This window comes from Ornithodoros turicata, chromosome 6 (genome assembly GCF_037126465.1).
Source record: "Ornithodoros turicata isolate Travis chromosome 6, ASM3712646v1, whole genome shotgun sequence".
In the NCBI taxonomy this organism is placed as follows: domain Eukaryota; kingdom Metazoa; phylum Arthropoda; class Arachnida; order Ixodida; family Argasidae; genus Ornithodoros; species Ornithodoros turicata.
In genome coordinates this window covers 63,193,363-63,218,261 of record NC_088206.1, presented here as the reverse complement: position 1 = coordinate 63,218,261, position 24,899 = coordinate 63,193,363, and the positions used below count along the sequence as shown (strand labels likewise).

The 24,899-nt window shown below is 43.6% G+C and overlaps 5 protein-coding genes and 1 non-coding gene across 16 annotated transcripts in view; 4 read left to right on the top strand and 2 right to left on the bottom strand.

Moving 5' to 3' along the window:
- Nucleotides 1-3,620, top strand: part of LOC135396972 (mitogen-activated protein kinase-binding protein 1-like) — a 48,931-nt gene extending 45,311 nt beyond the window's left edge. For all 11 annotated transcript variants that reach the window (XM_064628234.1, XM_064628239.1, XM_064628237.1 and 8 more), the window contains 4 exons: nucleotides 273-595; nucleotides 1,023-1,292; nucleotides 2,519-2,830; nucleotides 2,902-3,620. In XM_064628234.1, the coding sequence (XP_064484304.1) occupies nucleotides 273-595; nucleotides 1,023-1,292; nucleotides 2,519-2,830; nucleotides 2,902-3,042 (1,046 nt within the window). In that variant the 3' untranslated portion in view covers nucleotides 3,043-3,620. The remainder of the gene's footprint in view (nucleotides 1-272; nucleotides 596-1,022; nucleotides 1,293-2,518; nucleotides 2,831-2,901) is intronic.
- On the bottom strand, nucleotides 3,607-5,022 carry LOC135396976 (DNA replication complex GINS protein PSF1-like). Its single transcript, XM_064628247.1, has 7 exons — nucleotides 4,640-5,022; nucleotides 4,505-4,569; nucleotides 4,291-4,386; nucleotides 4,122-4,212; nucleotides 3,945-4,061; nucleotides 3,807-3,881; nucleotides 3,607-3,719 (listed from the first exon to the last, which is right to left on the bottom strand). Exons 1-7 carry the CDS (start codon nucleotides 4,709-4,711, stop codon nucleotides 3,654-3,656), a joined length of 582 nt encoding a protein of 193 aa, XP_064484317.1. The 5' UTR covers nucleotides 4,712-5,022; the 3' UTR covers nucleotides 3,607-3,653.
- Nucleotides 5,023-5,077: 55 nt separating this feature from the next.
- Nucleotides 5,078-12,869, top strand: LOC135396975 (retinol dehydrogenase 12-like). Its single transcript, XM_064628246.1, has 6 exons — nucleotides 5,078-5,521; nucleotides 5,752-5,991; nucleotides 6,068-6,160; nucleotides 7,951-8,136; nucleotides 8,196-8,308; nucleotides 10,209-12,869. Exons 1-6 carry the CDS (start codon nucleotides 5,356-5,358, stop codon nucleotides 10,392-10,394), a joined length of 984 nt encoding a protein of 327 aa, XP_064484316.1. The 5' UTR covers nucleotides 5,078-5,355; the 3' UTR covers nucleotides 10,395-12,869.
- Trnar-acg (transfer RNA arginine (anticodon ACG)) lies at nucleotides 7,812-7,884 on the top strand. The gene has a single exon. It is a non-coding gene; the product is annotated as a tRNA-Arg (tRNA).
- LOC135396974 (retinol dehydrogenase 14-like) lies at nucleotides 11,470-14,802 on the bottom strand. The gene is made up of 6 exons (XM_064628245.1): nucleotides 14,461-14,802; nucleotides 14,154-14,393; nucleotides 13,374-13,466; nucleotides 13,120-13,305; nucleotides 12,930-13,045; nucleotides 11,470-11,792 (listed from the first exon to the last, which is right to left on the bottom strand). The coding sequence occupies exons 1-6, from the start codon at nucleotides 14,681-14,683 to the stop codon at nucleotides 11,607-11,609; spliced, it is 1,044 nt and encodes a 347-aa protein (XP_064484315.1). The 5' UTR covers nucleotides 14,684-14,802; the 3' UTR covers nucleotides 11,470-11,606.
- A 273-nt stretch (nucleotides 14,803-15,075) lies between these two features.
- Nucleotides 15,076-23,265, top strand: LOC135396971 (probable ATP-dependent RNA helicase DDX28). The gene is made up of 11 exons (XM_064628231.1): nucleotides 15,076-15,283; nucleotides 15,564-15,845; nucleotides 15,919-16,053; nucleotides 18,442-18,645; nucleotides 18,705-18,776; nucleotides 19,217-19,390; nucleotides 20,270-20,471; nucleotides 21,178-21,329; nucleotides 21,920-22,012; nucleotides 22,086-22,241; nucleotides 22,974-23,265. The coding sequence occupies exons 1-11, from the start codon at nucleotides 15,185-15,187 to the stop codon at nucleotides 23,112-23,114; spliced, it is 1,710 nt and encodes a 569-aa protein (XP_064484301.1). The 5' UTR covers nucleotides 15,076-15,184; the 3' UTR covers nucleotides 23,115-23,265.
- Nucleotides 23,266-24,899: the final 1,634 nt, after the last annotated feature.

The window sequence follows — 24,899 nt, the reverse complement described above, 5'->3', positions numbered from 1 at the left end:
TTTAGTGTACTGGAAGTTTTTCCACCCAAATTCGCATGAATTTAGAGCACATGTTTTTGTACCCGATTTTTACCCCCCAAATTTAGAAAAAAATATTTCCCGAAAACTTCAGGCTCTAGTTATACAGAAGGATGCACGAAAAATGTTTCACCTGGAGGAAAGCTTTTTTTTTTTTTTTATGGTGGTTTACACTAGCTCTACTCACACATGTAAAACGTGTAAAACGCTTCTTACAGTCAATAATAAACAGTGCCTCTTCTGTCATATACCAGAACCATCAGCAGGACTGTGGGCACAAGCAAAACCAGCACCAGCACCAGCTCCTCAGCCCCCACCAGTGACTACCATCTCTATCAGGCGCATGCAGAGGAATTCCCCTGCCATGTCTCGTAGTGCCAGCATGGGCTCCCTGCATGGGCAGAGCAGTCCCTCTGCCCCCAGCCCCTTGGCACGAGTGCCTTCCACACAGATGCTAACGCCCAGGGGTTCGGCCCTGTCTAAAGTGCGCTCCATGTCCGCATTGTCCCGCGGGCAGCATCTTCCCCTGCCTCCGCAGTTAGAGTCTGATGATTCATCTTCCTCCGACACTGAACATGTAAGTGTTTGCGTATTGATACGAGTGACATTCCCTGGCAGAATACTCCGGAGGAAGACGCAGAAAATGTTGGCTTTCTGCTGCCATGTAACCGTGAGCGCACGACGTTGCGTCTTTTAGTGCACTGCTAACTGTGAGGAGTATCCTGCAGCTGACCCACGAGATACTCTGTAGCAGACGACAGGACAGATGGTGTCGTCTGCTCTGTGCACAGCATGCCGCTGCTGGTATTACAGTGCACTGTGGATGCTCTACGTAAGACGTAGCAGAGCTTCCGCCTCGTGAACAGTTTTGCTTCTTCTTCCACTAGAGTATTCTGTCGTGATTTCGCTCCTGTGTGTACACTGTATGTGTACCTGATCTCTGTCGTGCAAGAGAGTGTAGAGTTAGTCGTCTAACACATGTTTCTTTCTTTCTCGCAATATAGGTGGAGACATCGAAAGCTAGGACATCCTTGAATCGAGTGTTTGCTTCTAAGGATTTCTCTCGTGCGGGGAGACCCAACGGTCACGAGAATCCGAGGGCGCTCGTGGAGCCCATGGTCTCCAGCAGGGCTCAGCAGGAGCACGAGGGATCTCGCTGGTCGGGGCCTCTCCCCGGGAATCCTGTCAACGTCCCTCTCACAAGGGAGCTCTGCGAGAGAGTGGCTGATGAATTGTCTCGTGTCACCAGCTATGCAATTCAGATATTCCAAAGGGTATGTATGGCAATCTCTGTTCGCTAAACAGCTGGGATGTCTGTGCCTGCTACCTGTGCATCCTGCTGCACTCACTAGTACATGAGCCGATGAGGTTCTCCCACTTGCTCCTCCCTATAGGAGGAGGTCCTCTGCCAGCTGCCACAGTAAAATACTAATAACTATGTAAATATTTCAATTTTGAACAAAATGACTCTCAGGACTGTTGTATGGACTCAAATACTTCTGCAGACATATTTATTTTAATGTCAGTGCACCATATTTTTCTTTAAAGGGGCACTAACACAAGAGGAACAGTAGCATTGCGTTGCATAGTTGTGTGAGAACATAGCCCTGTGTTTTAGGGTACAACCTGTTTTTACCCCCCCGAATTGCATTCATCATTACTTGGGATAAAACCTTAAAACTAACTCGACAAAGTGCAAATTCAGTCACCAATACCGGCACTAGAGGACTCTATGTTCCACGTCTCATGTTAATGTAAAACGCGAGAAGTACTCTCCCTTTTTTTTCCCCACTTGAAAATCTGCATTTCCACTCGATACTGCCCCATTTTGTTCTGTTTTACGGCCCTTGAATTTTTACCCCTTCCCCCAATTAACAAAAAAAAAAAAAAAAAAAAACATTACACCCGGAAGCACAGCACCCTATTTATGAGTGAAAGAACCTCTAATTTACATTCTCCCTCTGAAGAAGACTGACTATGCGGAGTCATTGGTCTCCGGAAACGATTTGTCCAATGATCGCGGGAGATAGTTTGAGGAGGACCAATTCGGGGCCTCTCCACATTGTCTGGCTTTTTGCGAAGGAAAGGCAGACTGGAAAGCATACGCTACTGTTTCTTTCGCTGATAAATCACTAATGATATCACGGTTGAATCAATTTCCATCATCCAATACGCCACGAAAAACATTTGCACTTTATTTGCAAGAAAAACATTTGCATGTTGGTTGCTCGGTTGATGGATTGTTCATAAACAAAGGGCTTCAGGCAGTCCCAAATATAGCTCCCTTGCTCCTTTACAACTAGCCCTACATAGGCTTCAACCAAACATGTACCAGAAATGTTTGCACATCCATTGACCTGCTTATGGAAGGCAAAACGTGAAGATGTAACCCAAGATTCCAGACCAGGCAAGACCCCAAAAAAGGACCATACACACAGATCCGATAGTGTGATTATGTAGGAACGTGTCTGTCTTCTGACCCATTTTCTGTCCTGTACAGGTGACAATGGACATGGAACTGCCTCCTGCAGACAAGTCGACCATGACCAATACGTTGGCACAGGGGGTCCTGCAGGCGCAGCAGAACTTGCGGCCCGCAGCGCCCCCGATGCCTCTTTGGGGTGCTCCTCCAGCAGTAGCTCCAGTGGCTGTAACTTCACCCGTGGTGCCGCAAGTCGCACCCCCTCAAACCCCTCCTCATTTGCCCAATGTCCCCGCAGTGTTCCAGCATTATCCTGCGGCCAGAAGGTTCGTTATGAACGGCACGGTTTCGGCTCAGACAGCGTCGGAAGTAATCCAGCAACCGCAGATGGTAAAAAAAACAACAACTTAGATCTGGGCAGTGAAACATGCAGCAAAAACTCTGTACTTTCCTTCTTCCAGCCTTTGGGTCGAAAAGGAGACCAGACCATGCAGTCCAACTCCGACATGAGCGGACTTCTCCAACAGTACTCGGAACAACTCATGAAGATGGTCGAAGACCGCATCAACAAAAGCAAAGCGGAGAAGTCCGAAAAGCCTTAGAAGATTCCATTAGGACTATCGACATGTACTTGTTCTATAGGTTGTGCCTTCAGAGGGTTTCTGGGTAGTGAGCACAAATGAGATCACAAAAGTCGACGGAAGAAAAGCTTCGAGTGGCACAAAAAATAGGCGCAGCCCGCAAGGATTTCTACACTAATGTGATACCGTACTTGACGGACCATCTGCGCCAATCTTTAGTATCGATAGAGCCTTAGTTTCGCCGATGCGACAAAAGCGTCGCCCAGAAACAACGTTCCTTATTCATTGCCACAGCATAAAAATGCACTTTCACTGTACATAGGTATAAATATATATATATACACATATAACGCGGCCTGCCACGTGGAAACTGTATATTTCTAGATGCACCGTTATTGCTCCATTTTTGTCGTAAATCTAGTGCCTTAGACAAGTTTTTTCTTGTACGTGGAGATATTTATGTATTTCTTAGGCTACGAAGATATCGTGCCATAACACAGTCGTCTGTGAATGCAGGGGACGACAACTTTTAACGCACGAGGAAGCTGACTGGCTTTGATCCTTTTACCATGCCAGAAATAAATATTTTCGGAAACTAATTAGAGTTTATTCGTACTTTCCAATGTGTACATTTAAGTGACGTGTTCCAAGATGCCTTGGTGGATGAGCTTTTCACATTGAGATCGTTCCATGTAATGCTGGAAGTGGAAGTATAAAAGGGTTGCATTGAACTACAAAGAAGAAATTCGTACGAAGAAAAATGGACTATGCCAGAGTGTACATACTGTACTGTTCTTGGTGAGGTTTATGATGCTTCCATCCTCGGTTTCAAAGTCACCGTAATCGGAAAGACAACGAACCTATGCAGGAGAGGAGGATTTTCTTCACTTTCCAACGCAAGCAATGTTCTGTGGAGTTTTTACCTGTACATACAGTGACTTGGGAGGGTGGAGGTATTTGGTAAGATCAAGGCCCACTCCTCCACCAATAGATGACATGTAGTTTGTAAGGTTGCTGCTGTACTTTTGAAACCATTGTTGCTGGAATAAGAGCGACGTGTTTTTCGTAAACTAGCATTAGTTTGAAAAAAACTACTATACCTCTTGCTCAGACATGTTAGCCTTCACGTCTGAGGTGAGAACACTTCCAAACGCCCACCTCATTTCTTTGATGTGCATGAGACGGTTGTGGCTGAGAAGATGATAAGCTATATAAATTTGCACTTTGCGCGCAAACAAAACAACAACAAAAAAAAAACGGAGCACTTACAGGTAAGCGAGCAGGCATCGTTTCATTCTGGTCAATATAATGTGCCTCACGTGAATTGTTGTGTGAAGTTCTACATCGGAGTTCACGGCGGCGTCACTGAAAGCACATTTTACCAACTTTTATTATGCACAATCATACCGCATATGCAACGGGGTAGTACAAAAAGTAAGTGCGAAGCATGCAGACGTTTTCCAAACTTAAGAAGAATACGTACACGTCCTGTTGATTTTCTCGGAAGAGAATAGCCATTTCTTCTAAAATTTCACGTATAGTATCCTCCTGTAGAGTTGTGTCGTAGAGCGAGTGGGAAGTTAGCAACTAAAAGTTATCAAATATTAGGAATACTTGCCCTAAGTGGCTGAAGGTAGTCGGGAGATCTACGGAGTTCCTTAATAAGATCGAGTGCTTTATCTGCCAACATTATATGCGCGATACTTTACACGTTCGTATTAGTTACCCCGGAAAAACTTTTCGTGTGTCCGTAAAATATCCCACAAAAGAACCACCTTTCATTAGCGTTTCGGTTTTGGCGGCCAAAACACATCAGGGTTGCCACACCGCACGCGAAAGCTAAGCAGAAGCTGCAAAAGTTCGATAATCTAATTTAGTCGCGATGTCATAAGTATAAAATAAAAACGTTTTCTTATGTGACTGTTACTCTGTCATGATCTGACGCAAGTAAATAGGTACAGTACGTCAAAATGCACAGAGCGACAAAAATTGGAAAGTTCGTCTGCAACAGGAAAACGTGTAAGTTTTGTTGCGCAATGAAATTCGGAGCGGCGGTTAAAAGTTTCCTTTCGTTGACAACTGAAATGACATGTGGTTTTTGGTTTTCGACAATTTGCTTTGCTTTTTTACAACATAAAGAGTGAGCTAGAAAATATTATTTAACCAGAAATTTGTTGTGCGTCGTATTCCCCTTCGTTATCGCTCTTTGACCGCGACTGTACACGGAGCACGCCTTCGCTGTCTTCCCGCAACACACGCTTGTCATCACTAGTCATCACTTACTATTTTTGTCGCCGAAGTGCTTCTAGCTATAAATTCGAAAATTCCCTTAATATGTCAAGTTCATATGTTATTTTAGATGTGGCGGCGAGAGGAGTGCTATACTGTACAGTACCGGTCCTTGCTGGAATATTTGTTTACAATCGCTTGACACTGGGACGTTGCACCAGCGAGAACCAGCTCAAGGGAAAAACAGTCATCATCACAGGCGCGAATTCAGGTATGCAATAAATTCAATTTATGCAATACATTTTGTGGCTTCCTCGCAAAGCATGTGATCAGTGTGATGAAATTAACATGATTAATTAAAAAACTAAAGAGATACAGCCTGATATGTTTTTTTTTTTTTTTTCAGAGCTTTTCACTTTATCAATATTACAACACTCATAGAGCAAAAATGATTGCAGGTACGATTATCTATAGTTTGATTAAATTTCTGCCTTTCACCAGGCATTGGATATGAAACAGCCAAGGAACTAGCACGTCGTGGAGCCAGAGTCATCATTGGCTGTCGTAATCGTTCCAGAGCAGAGAATGCAGTGAAAAAACTTATCAACGAAACTGGAAACACAAACATCTGCTGGAAAGAATTAGATACGTCTTCATTGAAGTCAGTTAGGGCATTTGCCGATGAAGTGCTTAGTTCCGAAAAGAAGATTCACATTCTCATCAATAATGCTGGCATACCTGGTGAGTCCTCAAGTCCTCATTGAAGGCTCTGGCCCAGGGTTGCACGCCTGTTCAAGTGTGGTTTCATTCCACGCAGGACCAAAGGAGAAATGCATGACGGAAGAAGGTCTAGAAGTGACGTTAGCAACAAACTACGTGGGCCACTTCCTCTTAACAAATCTTCTGCTGCGTAAGGCTCATTTTGACCTTCTGGTGAAAAATAACGTTTTTAATATCTCTCGTACCTTTTGTCAAGTCCTTTCTACCTGTGTTTCTTTTTCCTGAACTTACCGTCACTCGATGCTGAGTTTCTGATTCTGTGTTCCTTTGTTCTTTCTTTTTATTGCCACGGAACTTTTTGTTTGATTCCTATAGGTTGTACAAAATGACGTCATTGTGTTTAAAGAACACAGCAGACCTGTAAAAATTACTTTTCTCAAACAAGTAATTAAATTTGTTGCAATTATAAAATCATAATTGTAATTAAGTTACAATTATGGTTACTCTCTGAAAAGTAATTGGGTTACACTCATTCCCATATGTAATTGTAATGTATTTTTCTCTATGTATGAAGAATGTGGAACATACCCTAGTATGGAAATATTTATTGAAAGAAAAAATGAAACGACTATAAGAATCAATCAAACAATCACTAGAGATCTTTGCTTAGCAGAAACGTAAGAACATGCCTGAACCGAGGCTACAAAATCACCACAGTGTTCCTGTACCTCAAGAGTGCCACAGAAAAACAGTGAAAGAGGCCTTTTCGCACGCTAACTAACCCCAAAAGTAACTCCATATCCATCACAAATTACTTGCAAATGTAATTATTTTTGAGTTATAATTACATAATATAAAAAGTAATCCTGTGAGTGAGTAATTACTGAGAATGTAATTAATTACAGTAATTGGGTAACATGTAATTAATTGCTTTACAGGTCTGTTTAAAAGGTGATATGGTATTTAGTATTTGTCTCCTCGTTTATCCAGAATCTCATGCAAAGGGGATGTTGAAAAAAATTTTGAGAGGGTGTCACAATTGCAATAGTGTTGCAACAGCTTTATGCATCATTTCTGACATGTGTTTCATGCTGAAAATGTTCGGAAAAAAAGCAGGAGGGTCTGGATAAATCTCTGTATTCATATGCAGTGAACATTTCTTTTATTTGAGCAGCTGTGTTTAGAAGCCACTGCAACACTAATGCAACATAGCAATTGTGTTTTGAGAGCTATAGAAATATAATTCATCATGTTTTGTGGCAATGTGATCATCTGCTTTTATGTGTGCCTATTATTATTAGGTCTTGCAAATTTTTTATTTGATCTGGGTTTCTGTGAATAATGGCTTCTTGCCACCAATACAACGAAGAAAATAAGAAAAAATGTGTGAGAGAGGGAGACAGAAAAGAAACAGTGAAATTCTCATCTAAAATCTGAGTGTGCTACATGGCACTGTCACATAGTGTACAATGATAATTATAGGGAGAACAAAAAAAGTGTCAAATGGGGCATAATTTAGAACACAAAATCGTGATGCGGTTCGGTATGCGTGCCGTTTCTGAAACAAAATGTGGGACAGTTACTTGTGAAGTCGGCCCAGGACGTGCCACTCCCCCTCCCTCCGCCCCCTCGAGTGACATATGCCGCCGTACCGCGTCGGTTGCAGTTCATCGCGTGCCATTGCAACGAAAAAAAAAAAAAAAAGAGCATATCCTTGACAGGCGCTGCACAGTTTCGCAGTGGCATTTGTTGCACACCGCCTGCACAGGCAAAGATAACATAATTTATAACGATGCACGCCCGACAACAACGTGAAGCTGGTGAAGCACCACAAACCACGTGGGCCTGTGGCGCAACGGATAACGCGTCTGACTACGGATCAGAAGATTCCAGGTTCGAATCCTGGCAGGCTCGTAGTGCTTTTTTTTTTTTAATTCTTTTTCTTTTTTACTTATCGTTTTGGGAATGAATACTCCACAGCCACGTTGGTGGATAGCGCTCCATCGCGGATCATCAACCTGTCCTCAGTGGCACACTTCTTCGGCAAGCTGAACTTCGACGATCTTCAGATGGAAAAAAAATACAACGGTGACCAGGCGTACACCAACTCAAAGCTTGCTGTGGTCTTGTTTACTAAAGAGCTCTCACGCCGGCTCTCCGGAACAGGTAGAACGCTTTTTGTCGGAAGATTAACTCTAGTCAACTGTTACACTTTTTCCAACTAGGAGTTACTGTCAATTCAGTCCATCCAGGAGTTGTGGACACTCCATTGGCTCACGGGGTTACTAAAGTTGGAGGATCCGCGTTCAACTTCTTTGGAAGGTTATTTGGTACCAAGGTATATGCATTTTATATCATCCTGCCATGTGTATTTGCGGAAGGACGGAATATATTTGCTGCTGTAGTTGATGTCGCATACCTTTCTACATATTACTCCCTTTGTTGTTGCCATCGACACAATCAAGCGTCTTCTCCCTGTTTGTAAACAAATGACGTCGTAGTGTCCGACAGCGCCACCAATTTGGTAGACTTGAACTACGCTCGAAGCTACGGGTGAACAAGGTCGCGCCCGAAAGCCGCGGTTTTGAGGGGATTACGATGGTCCCTGAAAGGGACGCGAACTTCGGTCCTGCTTTTCTTTGAGTAGGAGGCAGCGAACAAATGCCCATTCGTGGGCCCTGCCGTCTCCTTCCGATTTGTTTTGGTTTCAGTCTGTCTGCCAACGTCATGATGACGTTTCTCGGGTAGAGATGTGACTGTATGTCGAGGCTATCTACATCGCAATTATAGTTTCGCTGCTGTTTTTGACATCCGAATCTTGTCAGATAATTTATAGTTGGAAAGTGCTATCAGACCACAAGAGGAAATTATACCATGTTGCAACCTCATTACTCATTACAACTGGCTGCCTAGTCAATTCAAGTTAGAAAAACAATAAAATACTTAATGGTCTTTCAGAAAGGTTATCACGGGACAATCATATGCAGAGCCCTAGAGCCATTGTTATCTTAAGTAGATACCGATATCTCTTCCCAATGTGTGTAATTACGGTGAAAATTTCAGGATTTGTTCTCTGCATAATTGTCTCTCTTCAGTGCAGAGTTTGCTTTCAGACAAGCAATAGAACAATCAGAAATGACAAGTTGAAAAATCCAATTTTTCAGGTTTTTTAATGAGCATTTATAAATTACCTACGTCAAATATCAATAATACGGGGCTGTGGCACACTTTGTGTATCCCAGGACACAACGCTGCAAAAAACTACATAGCGCTGTTTTCTATTTTCTTTGCGTAAAACCTTGGCAAAGATGAGCAAAAAATGAGAATATGGTCATGTTCCTGGCTTTACAGTAGAACAGCTGAGCGATGTATATAAAAAAGGGCGCTGTAGCCATTTGTATAGAAAAAATGCTTTCCTAGGATATCAATACTTCTAACGTCAGACAAATAGGAGCGGCGCAATCTCTTGGCAAACATGACAGTTTTCACAAGAGGAGTTCAGTTATTGACTTAATGTGTGGGGCGCCATATGGGAAAACAACAAGTTTATTTTTTCGCCGAAAACGAGCAATACGATGCATAGGAGGTGTATCCTCCAACACAACCTAGGTAGAGAAAGCCTTACGTGTTTTCAATGGCCGTAGCCAATCACGAACATGCTTTCAGCGGTCGTAGCTATGCAGATGAACCACCGTCGTCTGCGAGTTGTGATTGAACATCCCCGCGTACTAAATGGGAAAACTTACATTTTTGTCTAAATAATTAGGTCTGCAGGTACCAGGTGAGCTGCATCATTTGCGGGCTCTCGAATTCGCAGAACGGCGAATCTCAGTAGCAGACGAATTCTGACTCTTAATCGAAGGAGGGAGAGGAGGGAATGGGCAGACCTTCTGTATCTAGGTGGCGCTGTATAAGCAGGCTTTCTTTATCTAGGTGGCGTTGGCTCTGCTAACCGTGGAGGATATTCCGTAGCAGACGACAGCAAAAGGCTCAGGCGGTGTTGTCTGCTAAAGTGCGCGACACGTTCCGACACCATGCCAATGCTCAACATTACACGCGGCGGCTAACTTTTGCCCCAGCCATTAGCAGTTTTTTTTCTTTCTTCCACTAGAATATTCCGTGCGGATGTGCGACACAGGATACACTGAGTGAGAATACACACAGAATCTCTCACCACACTATAGTCTGTTTCTCTGCTTTTTGAAAGAACACTACGAACGCGGGTTGTTGTGTTTCAGAGTGCTGAAGAGGGCGCACAGACGTCCATCCACGTTGCAGTGTCTGAAGAAGGTGGCCAATTGACTGGAAAGTACTTCACCGACTGCAAGCCAAAGCTTCCATGGGCGATTGGGCAGAGTGAAGAGAAGGCCAGGAAACTCTGGGAAGCCACCGTCAAACTCACGGGTCTTCAAGCTGCCTTTTGATACTCGTACAACATAATTTGGCCTAGTGACTTACGCGAGTGCCTTCCTTGCGTGTGTTAGGAGGACTTAGATTGATGGGAATACGTACTTCTTTTGCACATTGATCGAGATGTCCGTTATGTGTCTGCCTACTGCGAGGTGCTGCACAGGAGGACCTCCTTGCACCGTGTTATCCTGTTGCAGGATTTACTAATAGTCGGAGTAATATTTTTGTCGGGTGCGTTTTCTAGTCTTGATATACTTACTGTATGCTGTACAGATGTTTGCCAGAAGTGCCATGCAGTTGACAAAGTCTTTATATACATCAAGTTATGCGTCAGTGCTTTCGGTGCCTTTCATATGCGTCACGGACATTTAATCTTGCAATGCAGAACCAAGAAGTGCCTCACTGTTCCTATATCCAGCACTTACCTGAACTAAACAATGCTGTAAGACCCTTAATTTTAGCAAACCCATAATTAGGGTGAGCTTTAACGGCGCGCGCACTTTGTTGGTAATTGCAAACTTTAATTCCACATTTGGTTACACGGCATAGTAGTAAGCATTTGAAGGACAAAAGTTCACGGAACACCGGGGGGGTGTCGCAGTTTTCCATTGGATCGACACCCTAGCAGCAAACAGGAGCGGACACACATACTGAGAGATAGATAGAATAGTCATCAGTTTCTTATTCAATCTCTTCCTGGTAGTTCGCAGGTGACCGCTCAGATGAAGAAATACGCCAGTGCCGTGCTCCGTAAACTGTTGTCCCAAGCTGTAAGTCTGCTGCGCTGCACGGCTTCCTGCGTTCCTGTCTTCTTCGTCTTTTGACTGCGGCGTATTGTGCAAAAAGTACGAAGACCCTAGCTGACCTGTAGCGCGAGAGGTGGTCTTTGATCTGGACACCCTCTAAGACCCCTCACCTCCTTCAGAGAGACAGAGTGGTGCTGACATCACTCCGTGACGTGAGGAGTCCCCCGCATGATTATCCGTAGCAGACGACAGACTCCGTTGACCTCGCGCTCACGGCTGCGCGCCACGGTGATTCTACGTCACGTGGACCTCATTACGTCACACCAGGAGATCGGGGCACACCTCCAATAGTCAGCGTCCTTTATTTGTTTTCAATACACTTGATCCCCCGGAAGTATATACACAACCACACCGTAGAGTGTACCCAGTCTATTTACATAGGAACTTTCCAGCCGAGGCAGCTCTTCTGAGCTAAAAGGTCTAAAAATGGCAGTAGGATCCCAAGCACTTTTCGGACGTTTCCCACACTTTCCTTTGAAGCACAGGGTTGAGCGCAGAAGCCACTGGACGTGTTTCTTTGCAGTCCATAAAATATTTTCCAGTGGTGTGTTCCAGTTCCGGCGAAAGAGACAGATGGATCGAAGTCTGAGCTCCTTCTGTAGGTGACTAAAGTACAAAATCGATTTTTAGCTCCAACATGCGGCTTTATACCACAACTTTGATACAACGTTGAACCAAACAGTATTAAAGAAGCGGTTACATTTGTCCCGGTCGCTTCCGAAACTGGAGCGCCTTTTTACTCCTCCATTTACTCGTATTTGGGGAGGACTTCTCATTTAGTATATTGCGATGCCAATGCGAAGCAGATGAGCTCGGAGGAAATCGCCCGCGCTACGCTCCCATTGGTGTGCCTGGCCTTCGTCATCATGATGTTGTTATCGCTCGGGCTTCCTTAGGTGCAAAGGCAGTGCGAATCTTAAAAACTCGTTTATTTAATATGTCAGCTGCCCTCACCACAGCTGCTGGCTAGCTTTTTCAAGGTGGGGCAGAGAGCGGAAACCGGGAAGGTGTGCGCCCTGTTGTTAGGAGACAGAGAGACAGACGCAAGAGCTCGCAGTGACGTCACTTACTCGTGGAGAATCCGAAATTAAGTTTTGCGGGTTGTTTCGAAAATTCGTCGAAGCGTGTGATGTTCACTGACGGCGCTTGTATGTTGCTTTGTGTTCCTTTGAGCGAGGTTGATTTATAATACTAAATAAAATGAGTATGATTGGTTTAATCTGTAATGGCATATCTGCTGCAATTATTAGTACATCGGAAGGTGTTCGTGATAACGGTTCCAAAACCAAAAGAAGACAGTCGTCTTATACGTTATACAAGTAGGTCAGCTTCTTGCGCAGCTCCCAAGCCTCCCTCTTTCGCCTATTGCCCGCGGAGCAACTTCATTGGTCCCTCTTCCAGATAGGGGGGGGGGAGCTACAATTTCAAGGTTAAAAAAGAAAAAAAAACGAAGACCAAAAGTGACACTTATTTTACTAAACTGATTTAACTTCGAGTTGTGTGTACTTATACTGTTTCCTACACATGTTACAAGATACGCCAAAGCTCTACATATGAAAGGTAGATGTGTACTATATGGCTATGCGGTATTTTCGATGCCTTCGTTTTACAGCTTTTACACTTTGCATGTATAGTGGCGAAGGAGGACGACATTAAATCTGGTTTATCGTTGCGAAGATTGTAGATTATATTACGTACGACTCAATTTTCTCTTTGTGTATATTTATGAAAAATTGCGCGTACCTTGGAGAAAAGCGGTATGGCCACAGTGACGAGAAACCTGCCAAGAAGCGTGTGAGGGGTATCACGGTAAAACTTGGTCTTCACCAGCCCCGGATGCAAGCTGTTCACAGTGACATCTGGCAACGAAAGAAAGAAAGCGTACTGTGGTTACCGTAGAAGACATACATCGCATTGCCCGCTAAGCCCTCACCGCAGCCACGAAGCCTGTCGGACAGTTCCCTCGCAAAATATATGTTGAGCAACTTGGAGATGCCGTACGCTCGACTTTGACTGTAATGCCTCTCCACAAAGAAGTCGTCGATGTCGAAAGTAGCCCAGCGATGAATCATGGACGAGACCACTACGATCCTTGCAGGTGCACTCTTCTTAATGAGGTCTGTAGAAGATGAGTTTATAACGTGTTTGCGTCATATCATTGAATAAGATCGTATGTGCGCCACCTACCGAGGAGGAGGTTTACAAGCAGAAAATGGCCTAGGTGATTGCTTTGAATTGTGATTTCAAACCCATCATTGGTGACTGTCCGCTGACGAGGTGCTGCATGGGTGAAAATTTGTTGATTTATTGATTGGTTTGATTTGGTGACTTGGGCAAAGTGCTATACCATGTCAAAGTGAGACAGCGATGGCATTCGCCCGTTGTACAGTTTGCTCCAAAAACATTACAGGTTAAATGGTATAACATCCACCATCTTCCATCGAGGTATAAAATAATGTGAGAAGGAGGAAATAAAAATGCTGCAATCATACAATAATACATGAATGCGCAATACTATATACAATAATGCAACTCCTACCGTTTCTAATTCACTACATAAGAATGACTTTAGATTTCGGATGAATACAAAAACAAAACTGTTTTTCATAAAAATAATGGCAGAGTATTCCATGCCATGCCATATTTTCTCAGCGAATATTGGCACATGTACTGAGTAAACAAGTTATCAACTGGCCTGTGCACTTGTAGGTGAATTAAATAACGAACCCTGTACTTAATCAAGCTCTACATATCCACGAATGAAAGTAGACGAAAAGCAAATGCGATAGAGAAAACAATTACACGTAAAGCACTTTTTTTTTTTTTTTTTGCTCTAACAACAGTCAGCTGCATAATTAGCGAACACAAGCTGAAGGGATGAACTATGTGTAAGTTCGGAAACTATATATAAGTATGTATGTTGAAAACCTCGCGTAAATCTTTTTACCACAGGTTCCGTTCCAGTACCTGTCCGTCCAGCATTGGCAATGAGAATGTCGAGCCTCTTTTCTGTCTCAAGAAACTGCTTAGCAAAGAACCGTACTGACGGGATGGACGCCAGGTCGAGTCGTTTGACGAAGACCTCTGTGTTTCCCGTTTGTTCAATAATTTTCTGCTGCGCCAGTTCGCCGTATTCCAGGTTGCGACACGTGAATATAACTCGGCCTCCGCGGGCTGCCATTGTCTTGGCGGTCTCAAACCCTATACCTGTAGCCGTACAATAAACGTGGCAACTGAGTTATGCGTTGTCATATCTGTTTTGCAAAGACCCTACCTGTGCAGCCTCCTGTGATCAACACTGTCTTGCCGTCGACTCTGTTCAAACACTTGCATCTTCCCACAGTAATGCGACAGTACAGCCATATTATGAAGGCGATAAAAGACAGCACCGCACTGATTTGAGCTATAATCACAATAGCAACCCAAGCATATTCCGAGACTAAGCAAAGAATGCTAGTAAGCTCTTCGAGGAATTCTTCGTCCCCGAGATCTGACATCGCATTGGGACTCAAATGTGAAATCAGCTGATAAATACACCGTGATGTCACGCTGTTCTTAGTGCAATTTGTTGTGAACCATATAGAGGACACTGTCTGGAGCACGCCTCCACGTGAATGGCTTTTTCATCGTTCTTTTTTTTTTTTTTTTTTTGGCACATGCATTGGGAACCGAAACAAGTTGATTTGAAGTTCGCGCGCGCTGTCGTCTGCTTGTTTGTCCACCAGACGACGCAACGTACCCTGGCGAAAACATTTTTTTTCCTCCTAAAGTTATTTCAACTACGAATAAGTGAGCCGCTATGGTTCTAAAACTGTTTGTATATAAAATTCTTCTCCACACACAGTACAGTGAAATATTTTAGGCATAATTTCTCATTTCTGTTCTGTTTTGTCTTCTGCAAAAAATGGCGGCATGCATTCGCGGTGATTTACGGTGAACGTTCACACGTTCATATTTCTTCTTTACGTTTGCATGACTGAGCCTGAAACAACTAGTATATGATGTATTCCCACGTGCCCTTAGTTTATTATGCTGCCCTTCGTCAGTTGGCTCAAAAGACTTGTCCGACGCGTTTTGGCAGACACGTGCACGGGCTTGTAAGTCTGCTATGCCAATTTTTCTTGAGTTCTGTAGCGCTTCGTTTACATTCTCCACACTGAGCGAAGTTAGTTGTAGTTTATTCCAGCAAGAATTGCTTGCAGACATGTTCATATCTTAGTGGCATTAAACTAATTCCTTATTTGCTCTTGAAACGTATTCAGTGATGATCAGTTCCGGTTTGTTCCGCGCAAACACAAGGTCGTGTTGACGCTCCATCCTTACCTGTCCTCCAGGATTATACACTATACATTGTGCTTACTTCGTCTCATTATTCAGGTACAGTCTGAAAGTAATATTCCAACGATAACGACGCCGGTATATCTTGAACACAAACTGAAGAAGCTGAAGCAGAAGTACGAAGCCAAAAAAATAGAGGAAATACGAAAGAAGAGCCGGCAAGGCAAGAAAGACCATCCAGTGATAACTTGCAAGCGTCCAGAGTTAAACTTCTACCTCCACCAAACCTACTTAGACAATGAGGAAGTCCCACTCGCTTCCAAGGGGTGGTTCCATCGGAAATCAAGGGGAGATCACTTCACCATTCATAGGCTCAGTGGAGTATGGTCTTTTTCACAAGTGTTGCCACATGGTTTTGAAAATAATATGAATTTTCTTAAATTGTGTTTTACAGAACCCCTCACTTTCCACGGGAGACGAAACCTCCGATTCTGATGACGAGAACAGCTCCTTCGAAAATTACAGGGTACATCCCTTGGTTCTGTCAGGGCTTCATGAGATGGGGATACGAAGGCCGACACTAATTCAGGTATGAAGGACCTTTCTATGTAAAGCTAGATGTGAGGCAATCGGGCAAGTTCCACCAGGAAGGTTCACGTTGCATGCTCACACAAAATTTCCACAGATACAGACACACTGCAGCGTACTGAAAAGTCTGCCACCCTGCAGATCAACTAACGACAGATAAAATGTATGGCTGAACAAATATTCAGATTAATCTTCAATAAATCATCTCATAATCTCCAATTTAATGGTAAACCCATATCACGATCGTATTGTTGGTTCCCGTCAGCTCACCTATTGAAGCACCCGTGAATGAGACTAGACTCTTGCGAATAGTGGTTGGAAAACCGAAGCGAATAGCCGGACTTCATATTCGAATATGATGTGGATAACTCTAGAACTGAAGTGAATAGCTTCAAAATGAAATGATCTGCACGCATAAACAGAGTGGAAATAAAGCGCAAACGTACAGGAAACGTTGGCCGAGAACAAATATATTTTAATTTGCAGCAGTGTACAAGTGCCAAATCTCTGCCAGTATGCATCAGAAGGAGTTCTTTTGAGGACGAAACAGAGTGCTGCACCACCTTGTTTTGATTTAAGGAAAGTGATAGGATGAGTCTACTAGTCTGAGTGTCTCTGGCGGTTTCGATGCATATTAATTAGAGCTGTGCGAATATTCAAAATTTTGAATATGAAACGAATATCTGATGCTGTTCGATGCTATTTGCAACCTATTTTCAGTATTCGAGATTTTTGAATATTTTTCGAATAGTATGGAAGCGAGGTATTGTCATCGCCATTCTGCAAGTGGGCTTTGCCTCATTACATCAAAGGGTTAGGTGAAACCCACTTGCTCCATTCTGCAAGACGGCTTCACCTCATTACTGTCAAGCGTTAGGTGAAGTCCACTTTACACTGTTTACAATGAGTAAAGACACTAGTGTCACTGAAGTCTACAAATTGTGTGAGCTCATGGTCAACACTATACTCTAAACATTACAGGTTCCAATAAATGTACACCCAACTTTGAGAGTCACGTTCAGTAACAGATCGAAATATGTGCAGTTTCTAAAAGAGTACAGGAAGCTCACAATGTAAACATAGAAATGAGATGTACACAAAGCAAGCTGCATGGAACATGTTGACTGACCCTCAATGCAGTTCATCCCACTAATGCAGTCTACCACACACAACACAGAGGGACCCTTCTCTCACGATATGTTATGCTGGGTGAGAAGGCTCACATGTTTGGAGCAGAACATCATCTAATGAGCACAACGCCACAAAATATTTCCCCATGATGTATTTGAAATGATTCGAATTGGGCCATTTCTGATTATTCAAATTTGATTCGTTGTCTGAAGACATTATTCGGATTTGCAGTGTAAGTGAAATATTTGTAAACTATTCACAGTGGAAATTTTGCTATTCGCACAGCTCTAAGATCAATTGTTTGTTCTTGCGTGGCCTTTTCCTCAGCAATTATTCAAACATAATCGGTATGGAAAAGGCATTTGATTCGATTCACAATTGGAATACCGAAATTCGTACTCGGTTCGGAATTCGAATATTCGCACGATACTAAACAAGACTTCGATGTTCAGATCATCATGAAGGCATTTGCTCGCATATAAGAGATCAGAATGCGTCCAATGGCCAGTAAAACACACAAAACTCAAGCTACAAGATTCCATTCTCCTTACCGAAAACTGAGAAAGGAACCACTTTCAAGAGCCACAGCTGTCTGTCACTTAGGGAAGCGTTTTCCCGAGGAACGGCAAAGCTTGGAAATGAAGTTGTGCATGCTAGATCAATTGCATACCGGCATACCGGTCTGAAACCTCATTGCAAAGTACGGTGTATTCCAAAATGTGAGTTGGCAGACACTTGCGTGTCATCACTCAAACACGCATCAGTGAATTACTTGTGAATGAGGTGCATTCCAATGGACAGTACAGTTCTGGTAGTTATAACGGCGCTGACTTATGTGACTACAACACTGTGATGGTGAGAAACGCTGCAGTATTGTTGTATTGTAAATGCCTGTCAGCATTGTTACAAACAAGCTAGACTGTATTACAACAGTTTTGAAGCTGCCCATGGCCCAAACAGCGCCAGAATAGAGGGCACAAAAAAAAAAGAGTGCTGCTTTACACCAGGATGATTGAATGAATGAATGAGTTTATTGTGCCCGAGAATGGCCACATAACGTACGGATGAATCACATACATAATACACTGTATATCCGTATGTGTGCCGTATCTGTGTTCGGTTCAGTGATATAACTATTTGCTTTGGTCGCATAAGTATTTACGTAACACCCTGTGTGTGTCAGAGTAACATGCACGCTGTTTTCTTCTTTCGGATTTTTATATATGCTAGTCCTGATTGTTTATTGCCCTTTCCCCAGCAAGAGGCGATACCGGCTATCCTAAAGAACCACAACGTCTTATGCTCTGCAGAAACTGGGAGTGGGAAAACACTGGCCTATCTTGCACCAATCATGACCTCTCTATTGGCAAAACGGGCGCTGGGCAAGCCACGGGTCACCAAGGCAGGAGCTCCTCAGGTATTGATCCTCGCCCCCGGCAGAGAGTTGGGCGTTCAGATAGGGGTAAGCTGTCGTTTGGGTTTGGAAAAAAGAACGCTTCAGTTGACCGCGGTGTGTTTCAGGACGTTGCTCAGACGCTGGGTCAGCATTGCAGCATTAAGGTGGCTACGCTGATTGGTCAGGAAGGTATAAAGGTATGTGGATTTCTCTGTAAGGAGGAATTCAGGATGGCTTCTCACTATCTTGTTTCGTAGTATGCCACAGAAATTAATGCCACGTAATAAGCACCGTGTCTCGCAGTGTGAAGTTGTTCAATCGGTAACTGAATTCAGCGCAGGCAGCATGGTGACCGTCCTTCAGTACGAGCTCACTGAAGTGTACTAACTAGCTGCAGGAGCACTGCAGCTTTTCTTTTGCAGTGCTGGGAAGTCGTGGGATTCTTGAAACTTCAGTACCTGCATTTCAATACTTTTTTTTATTACATTTTTATGATGGTCTGCATTGTTTGTGTGGAGTAACTAAGAGTCACCTCCAAACTGCTTGAGGAAATGTCTGCTGCTGTTTTGCATCAGATGCTGTATGGAGGACCGCCATACTCATTTATGCAGCTTGATGAAGTCTCTCATAACTGCAGGGGTGTGAAGAAGCAATGGAAGTTGTCGTGGCAACTGCTGGTACCGTCGTAAAGCTGCGGAAGAAGGGGATACTGGACCTTTCCCTGCTGTCTCATGTGGTTATCGACGAAGTGGATACCCTTCTTGACGACTCGTTTAGTGCTGTCGTCACTAGAGCTTTGGAGGATGTGAAGGTGAGACAGTTAACGTCAGGTGTACTCAAGTTTTGTGCATTGGGAAGATGGCATTTCTTTGTTATGAAATAGCAAAGACATGCTTTGCGTATGTGAAATTCAAGAACATCTGCATTCTTTCCGGTAACGGCACTCAGAATCCTCTTTGCTCAGAATTCTGACATTTATGCGTTTCTAGTGTCGTCAACTTAAATAATCAATAGATAGGGTTCTTCGTTTTCTGTATTAGGATTTTTCAAATTCGGGAGGGAAAAATCGGGTGCTATTTACACACGAGAATTCCTGGAGAAATCGGGCATCATAATGTCTGTTTGATATGTCACCGAATAATTTTCGGGTGAAATGAAAGGCATATGAAACAAGCCACTGATGTGACACTAGGACAAGAAACAAGAATCTTTATATTTCCGCTCGGAACTGGGGCAGTGAATGACCACGGTATTCAAACAACTGCCCAAGCTCCAGAAAGGCTCGTCTTTGACTCCTGCAGTAGGGGATCATAAAAGGAGGACAAATAGGTTGTGACAAATAACTCTCTTTGCTGATATTACGATTCACTTCTCCGACGATTTACCGAGAACGACAAGTTGAAGGACCGCAAGGGTTTCGGGTCGATATCGGGCTTTACCCGAATTCTTGGAAACTTGTTCGGAGGGGGGGCGGAACTCCCATGAAAAATCGGGTTTAACCCGAAAACGAAGTACCCCATGAATAGAACATCTTGGTGCATCTTCCGCATCAGCTGTGCTCTTTGTTCCAAGAGACACATACCTAAAGGTGACGATATAAACAGCATCGGAATTGATAATGATGCGTATTAGCATCATGCTGAACATTACCTTGTTTGCAAACATTGGAATGGCATGCATCTCTTCTCAGGTCCAAGGCAGTGTGAACTGCATGCCTGGAGAGGGTGTTCAGCTAATGCTCGTAGGCGCAACCCTGCCCAGTGAGATTGTGGAACCTCTGGGTGGCCTCATAGAGGAGGAGAACCTTCTGCGTGTTTCGACTCCGCAGTTGCATCGGCTGCTTCCTCACGTTCAACACAAGTTCCTCAGACTCAGGCCCATGGACAAGGCTGGTATGTTGCAGATCAATAACATTTTTTGGACACTCCACGAAGCCAGTTCTCAAATTTAATGCCATGTCGAAACTGCTTAGCACATACTGGAGCTTGTTCTTGTCCCAAAGTCACTCTCTCTCTCAAAACAGTGCTATCGACCATGAGCCAGTTCAATATCAGTATGTATAGAGGTAGAAAGAAGGTGGAGTTGCGCAAAGGAGATGAACCAAGACCTAACATGCTCTAGTCATCGCCTCAGTGGTATTGTGCTCAGTGTATTAAAAAATGTGATCATTGCTCTTCTGGAAATGTTAGTGTTTCTTCCGCAACTGAAGTGCCAGTTTGCAAAGTAACTGGCAGTTTCTTACTTGTAAATTACAGCCATTTAATTGACTTCAGTCAATGAGTTTAGTAACATGCAAGGAAGCTACCAAATTGGCATACTCAATGTGCATTCAGCTGTGATGTTACGGGGAGGAAGTGGCAGAGTGCCACAGAGTGCCGGGCTAGGTATCTGGGTTTTACTTGAAGATAATAGAGGTTCAGGAATAAGCTTGTCAAGCTTCATTGTGCAGTGTCAAGGTATGCAGACTTTTGCAGTCACCATTGGCACATTGCTTGCTCTCTTGGGCTCTTGTTCATCCAGGGACATGGTAGAAATGCTCCGTGCTGTCTCCTTTACCCGACGGACAGAATAGAAGCTGACTACTCACCTTGAATGCAGGTGCCTTGATGGATTTGGTCAAAAAAGACGTGAATGCTGGAAGGGCCTGCATGGTGTTTGCTAATGCTACACACTGCTGTGACTGGATTGCTGGTGTCCTAGGGGACTGCAATGTGCCAGTTACGAAACTTCACGGATATCTTTCTGCGCAGGTTAGCAAACGTTCTGTCATCACTGGGTGTCCGCACGAGCGACATTATCAGGCGAGACGTCGGTGCAGACACGAGTGGAAAAATAGCAACGGCAGAGCTAGTTGAGTGCAGGTGACCATCTGGGCTGTAGGTCATGTCTTATTTGCTAAAGGAGGAAGCCAGAGGGGTGCAAATTTCCATGGCCTGTTTGCACAGTTCATAAGAAACCATAACTGTATGTAAGCATTGGCTTCACTAGCAACTTCTCCTGTATGAAGTAATGATGTGAGTGGGCTGTTGGAAATACATCATTTGTGCCATTCCTCTAAATAATTTCTTAATGGCAGTGCCATTGTTATTGAAGGCAGGTGTTGCCCACTTGTCGTGCACAAGGGAAATGAATCTTTATTGTGGCTATTAAACTCCTTTCTTGCTTATTTCTCTAAGGTGCAAATTTTCGCTTATACCTTTGTTGCAGAGTGCCGTTCAATTAGAATATGAAGTGCACCTTATTGATGTTCACGTGATTGTTGCTGCCATTGTGTGCCACATGGAATGCTTTACCAGTTTTGTGAACGAGATTTTTGTTTCTTTTTATCTCGTTTTTATAGTTGAGGAAAGAGAACTATGACAAGTTCCTCTCTGGTGAGGCACTTGTGCTTGCCTGCACTGACCTTGGTTCACGGGGATTAGACACAACGCATGTGAGTTTGTGTTCATGTTTGTATTGATTGAGAAGTGAGTTTTTGCCATATCTCTTTCTCTCCTTTTGCGCAGGTCGAGCACGTGTTGAACTTTGATTTTCCGCACCACATGTCCGACTACATTCACAGAATAGGGCGTATTGGCCGTGTGGGGTCCAGAGTGGTTCAAGGGTTTGCCACTAACTTTGTAATTACACCTCCTCAAGTGGAACTTACCCAGAAAATAGAGGTATGAGGTGGTATTCCTTCTAGTTCATTTGAAGCTTAAAAATTTCATATCACATTTCGTCCACTTTTGTTGCTCTCTTTTCTGAACTATTTACGACTACTAGCTGTGGCATGTCCCTGTGTGTGCTGGGAGTTGTGAATCATTGAGATACTGAAAGGAAGTTTCTGAGTGTGTACGCAGGTATGAAGTACTTTTGAACAGTGTACGAAAATGCAGAAAGGCCGTGAAGTGCCTTGCACTGCATACCTGCACTTGGTGAAAGTGTGTGCTATGCATGCAAGCAAAATGCGTGTAGTGTGTTTTAGTGTTCCTACTGTTATTTTTGCCCACCTTAATAGCTTTTAAAATGCATTGCTGATACATAGTATCATACGACACTTCTTACAAAAGCAGGGCAAGTGGAGTTGCGCACGCATTATCTGCTGGTTTCCAGCTACTTGTAGCGTCATTGTACACTTTAATTCACTGTGAAACTTGTCACAGTTTTGAGGCCAGTTAATGCCGTGAGACTTATTACACTTCAGACTTTTGCAGTGTCAGTACTGTAGAAACATCTAAATGTACCTCCCACTTCCCCACATATCCTCTTACCTTGGGGGGCAGGGTTTGCCACAAAACCACCGCTTTGTCGCTAGTGTGTCCACAACTCGGCAGTGGCCCTACTTAGGGCATTTTGTTAAAAATATGACACAAAGAGGAAAAAGGTGGTGATACAGAATGGTTGCGTTGCAGTTGGCAGCACGACGTACAAAGGCGCTTCCGCGCGTCGACGCCAACATCTCAAGGTTTCTCGACGAAAGGAACACTGCCAAGGAGTTCGAAGCGGGAGCAAAGGAGCAACCTGGAAACCTAGAAAAAAATTCGGAAAGCTAGGCCCGAGAGTCTTTCCCGTTGTAAAGAGTGTGTACACTACGGAATATAGGAAGAAGATGCAACATTCTGCCTCCTATGTGCAAGACTGGTGTGAATGTGTAGCATATTTCTAATATAATAAGCACCTGGTGCATTTGAATCAGCACGTACATACCGCATTGCCGCATGATTTCTCAACTTGAAACTGCACCATACACACACAAATACGGTGGCCTCTCATTACAGTCGTGGAGCATGTGATACGTAAAGCTGCATAAAGTGAAGCTGACCCTAAGCAGCAGACTACAAGGCAGTAGATTAAATGCCATACTTTTGCAGATATATAATCCATGAACTGTCTGTTGAAAGGTCTTTGTTGCTATGCTGCGTCTCATACATGGGTGCGGCTTATCTGACAAAGTCTTCTCTCCCGAAATATCTTCCGACATAGCTCGCAAAAACAGGCGTGTTACTACTGTGGGCGTGGGTAAGCGAACTTGTACCAGCACCCACCTGCTGACACAGTGCATGCACACCTGCATTTCACCCACAACCTGCAGTGATAGCAAATTCCTACTTTCAATGTACAGGTACTCGTATTTATCACGCCTAAAACAATAGCCCTGCGCTTCTTTATTCCCAGAATACTGTGAGAAGTAAAAAATTTTATTACCAACAGCATTCAGATTATTTTCGTTAAGGCAGTTCACGGGTTTGTGTTCCATCTTTGCAATCTTACTTCAACATGGGTCGCTTCGGCAGAGTTTGTCACTTGTGTTGCTCTAGGCAGATTGAGAAACATGATGCCACGGAAACGGAAGCTTCCGGTGGACTACGCCATGGAACAGTTGGAATTTGAAGTGTCCCCAAGTGACAAAGAAAACCAATTTGATTTGTAAGTTCTGCCAGGTGACATCGCGCAGCTCGCAAACATAGATTTTCTTTTCTTTTTTGTAAGGCAGACTCCGTTTATAATGACGAGTTTGACACTGCAAAGCGCAGTTTCTATGTGTGAGTCACTTTCAAGTTCGAAGTACCGATATCGTCAACGTATCCGTAGCCGACAATACTAAGACTCGTTTTGCGACCACTGGAAGATAAGAATACATTGATGGCGTCAACCTTTTGCATTGGAATTTCAACAGCCATCGCGCAGCACGCAAACATAGTTTTTTTTTTTTTGTAAAGCAGACTCTGTTTACAACGACGAGTTTGACACTACGAAGCACAGTTGCTATGTGTGAGTCACTTTCAAGTTCGAAGTACTGAAATCGTCAACGTATCCGTAGCCGACAATACTAAGACTCGTTTTGCGACCACTAGAAGATAAGAATACATTGATGGCGTCAACCTTTTGCATTGGAATTTCAACAGCCATCGCGCAGCACGCAAACATAGTTTTTTTTTTTTTGTAAAGCAGACACTGTTTATTACAACGACTAGTTTGACACTACGAAGCACAGTTGCTATGTGTGAGTCACTTTCAAGTTCGAAGTACTGAATTCGTCAACGTATCCGTAGCCGACAATACTAAGACTCGTTTTGCGACCACTGGAAGATAAGAATACATTGATGGCGTCAACCTTTTGCATTGGAATTTCAACAGCCATCGCGCAGCACGCAAACATAGTTTTTTTTTTTTTGTAAAGCAGACTCTGTTTACAACGACGAGTTTGACACTACGAAGCACAGTTGCTATGTGTGAGTCACTTTCAAGTTCGAAGTACTGAAATCGTCAACGTATCCGTAGCCGACAATACTAAGACTCGTTTTGCGACCACTAGAAGATAAGAATACATTGATGGC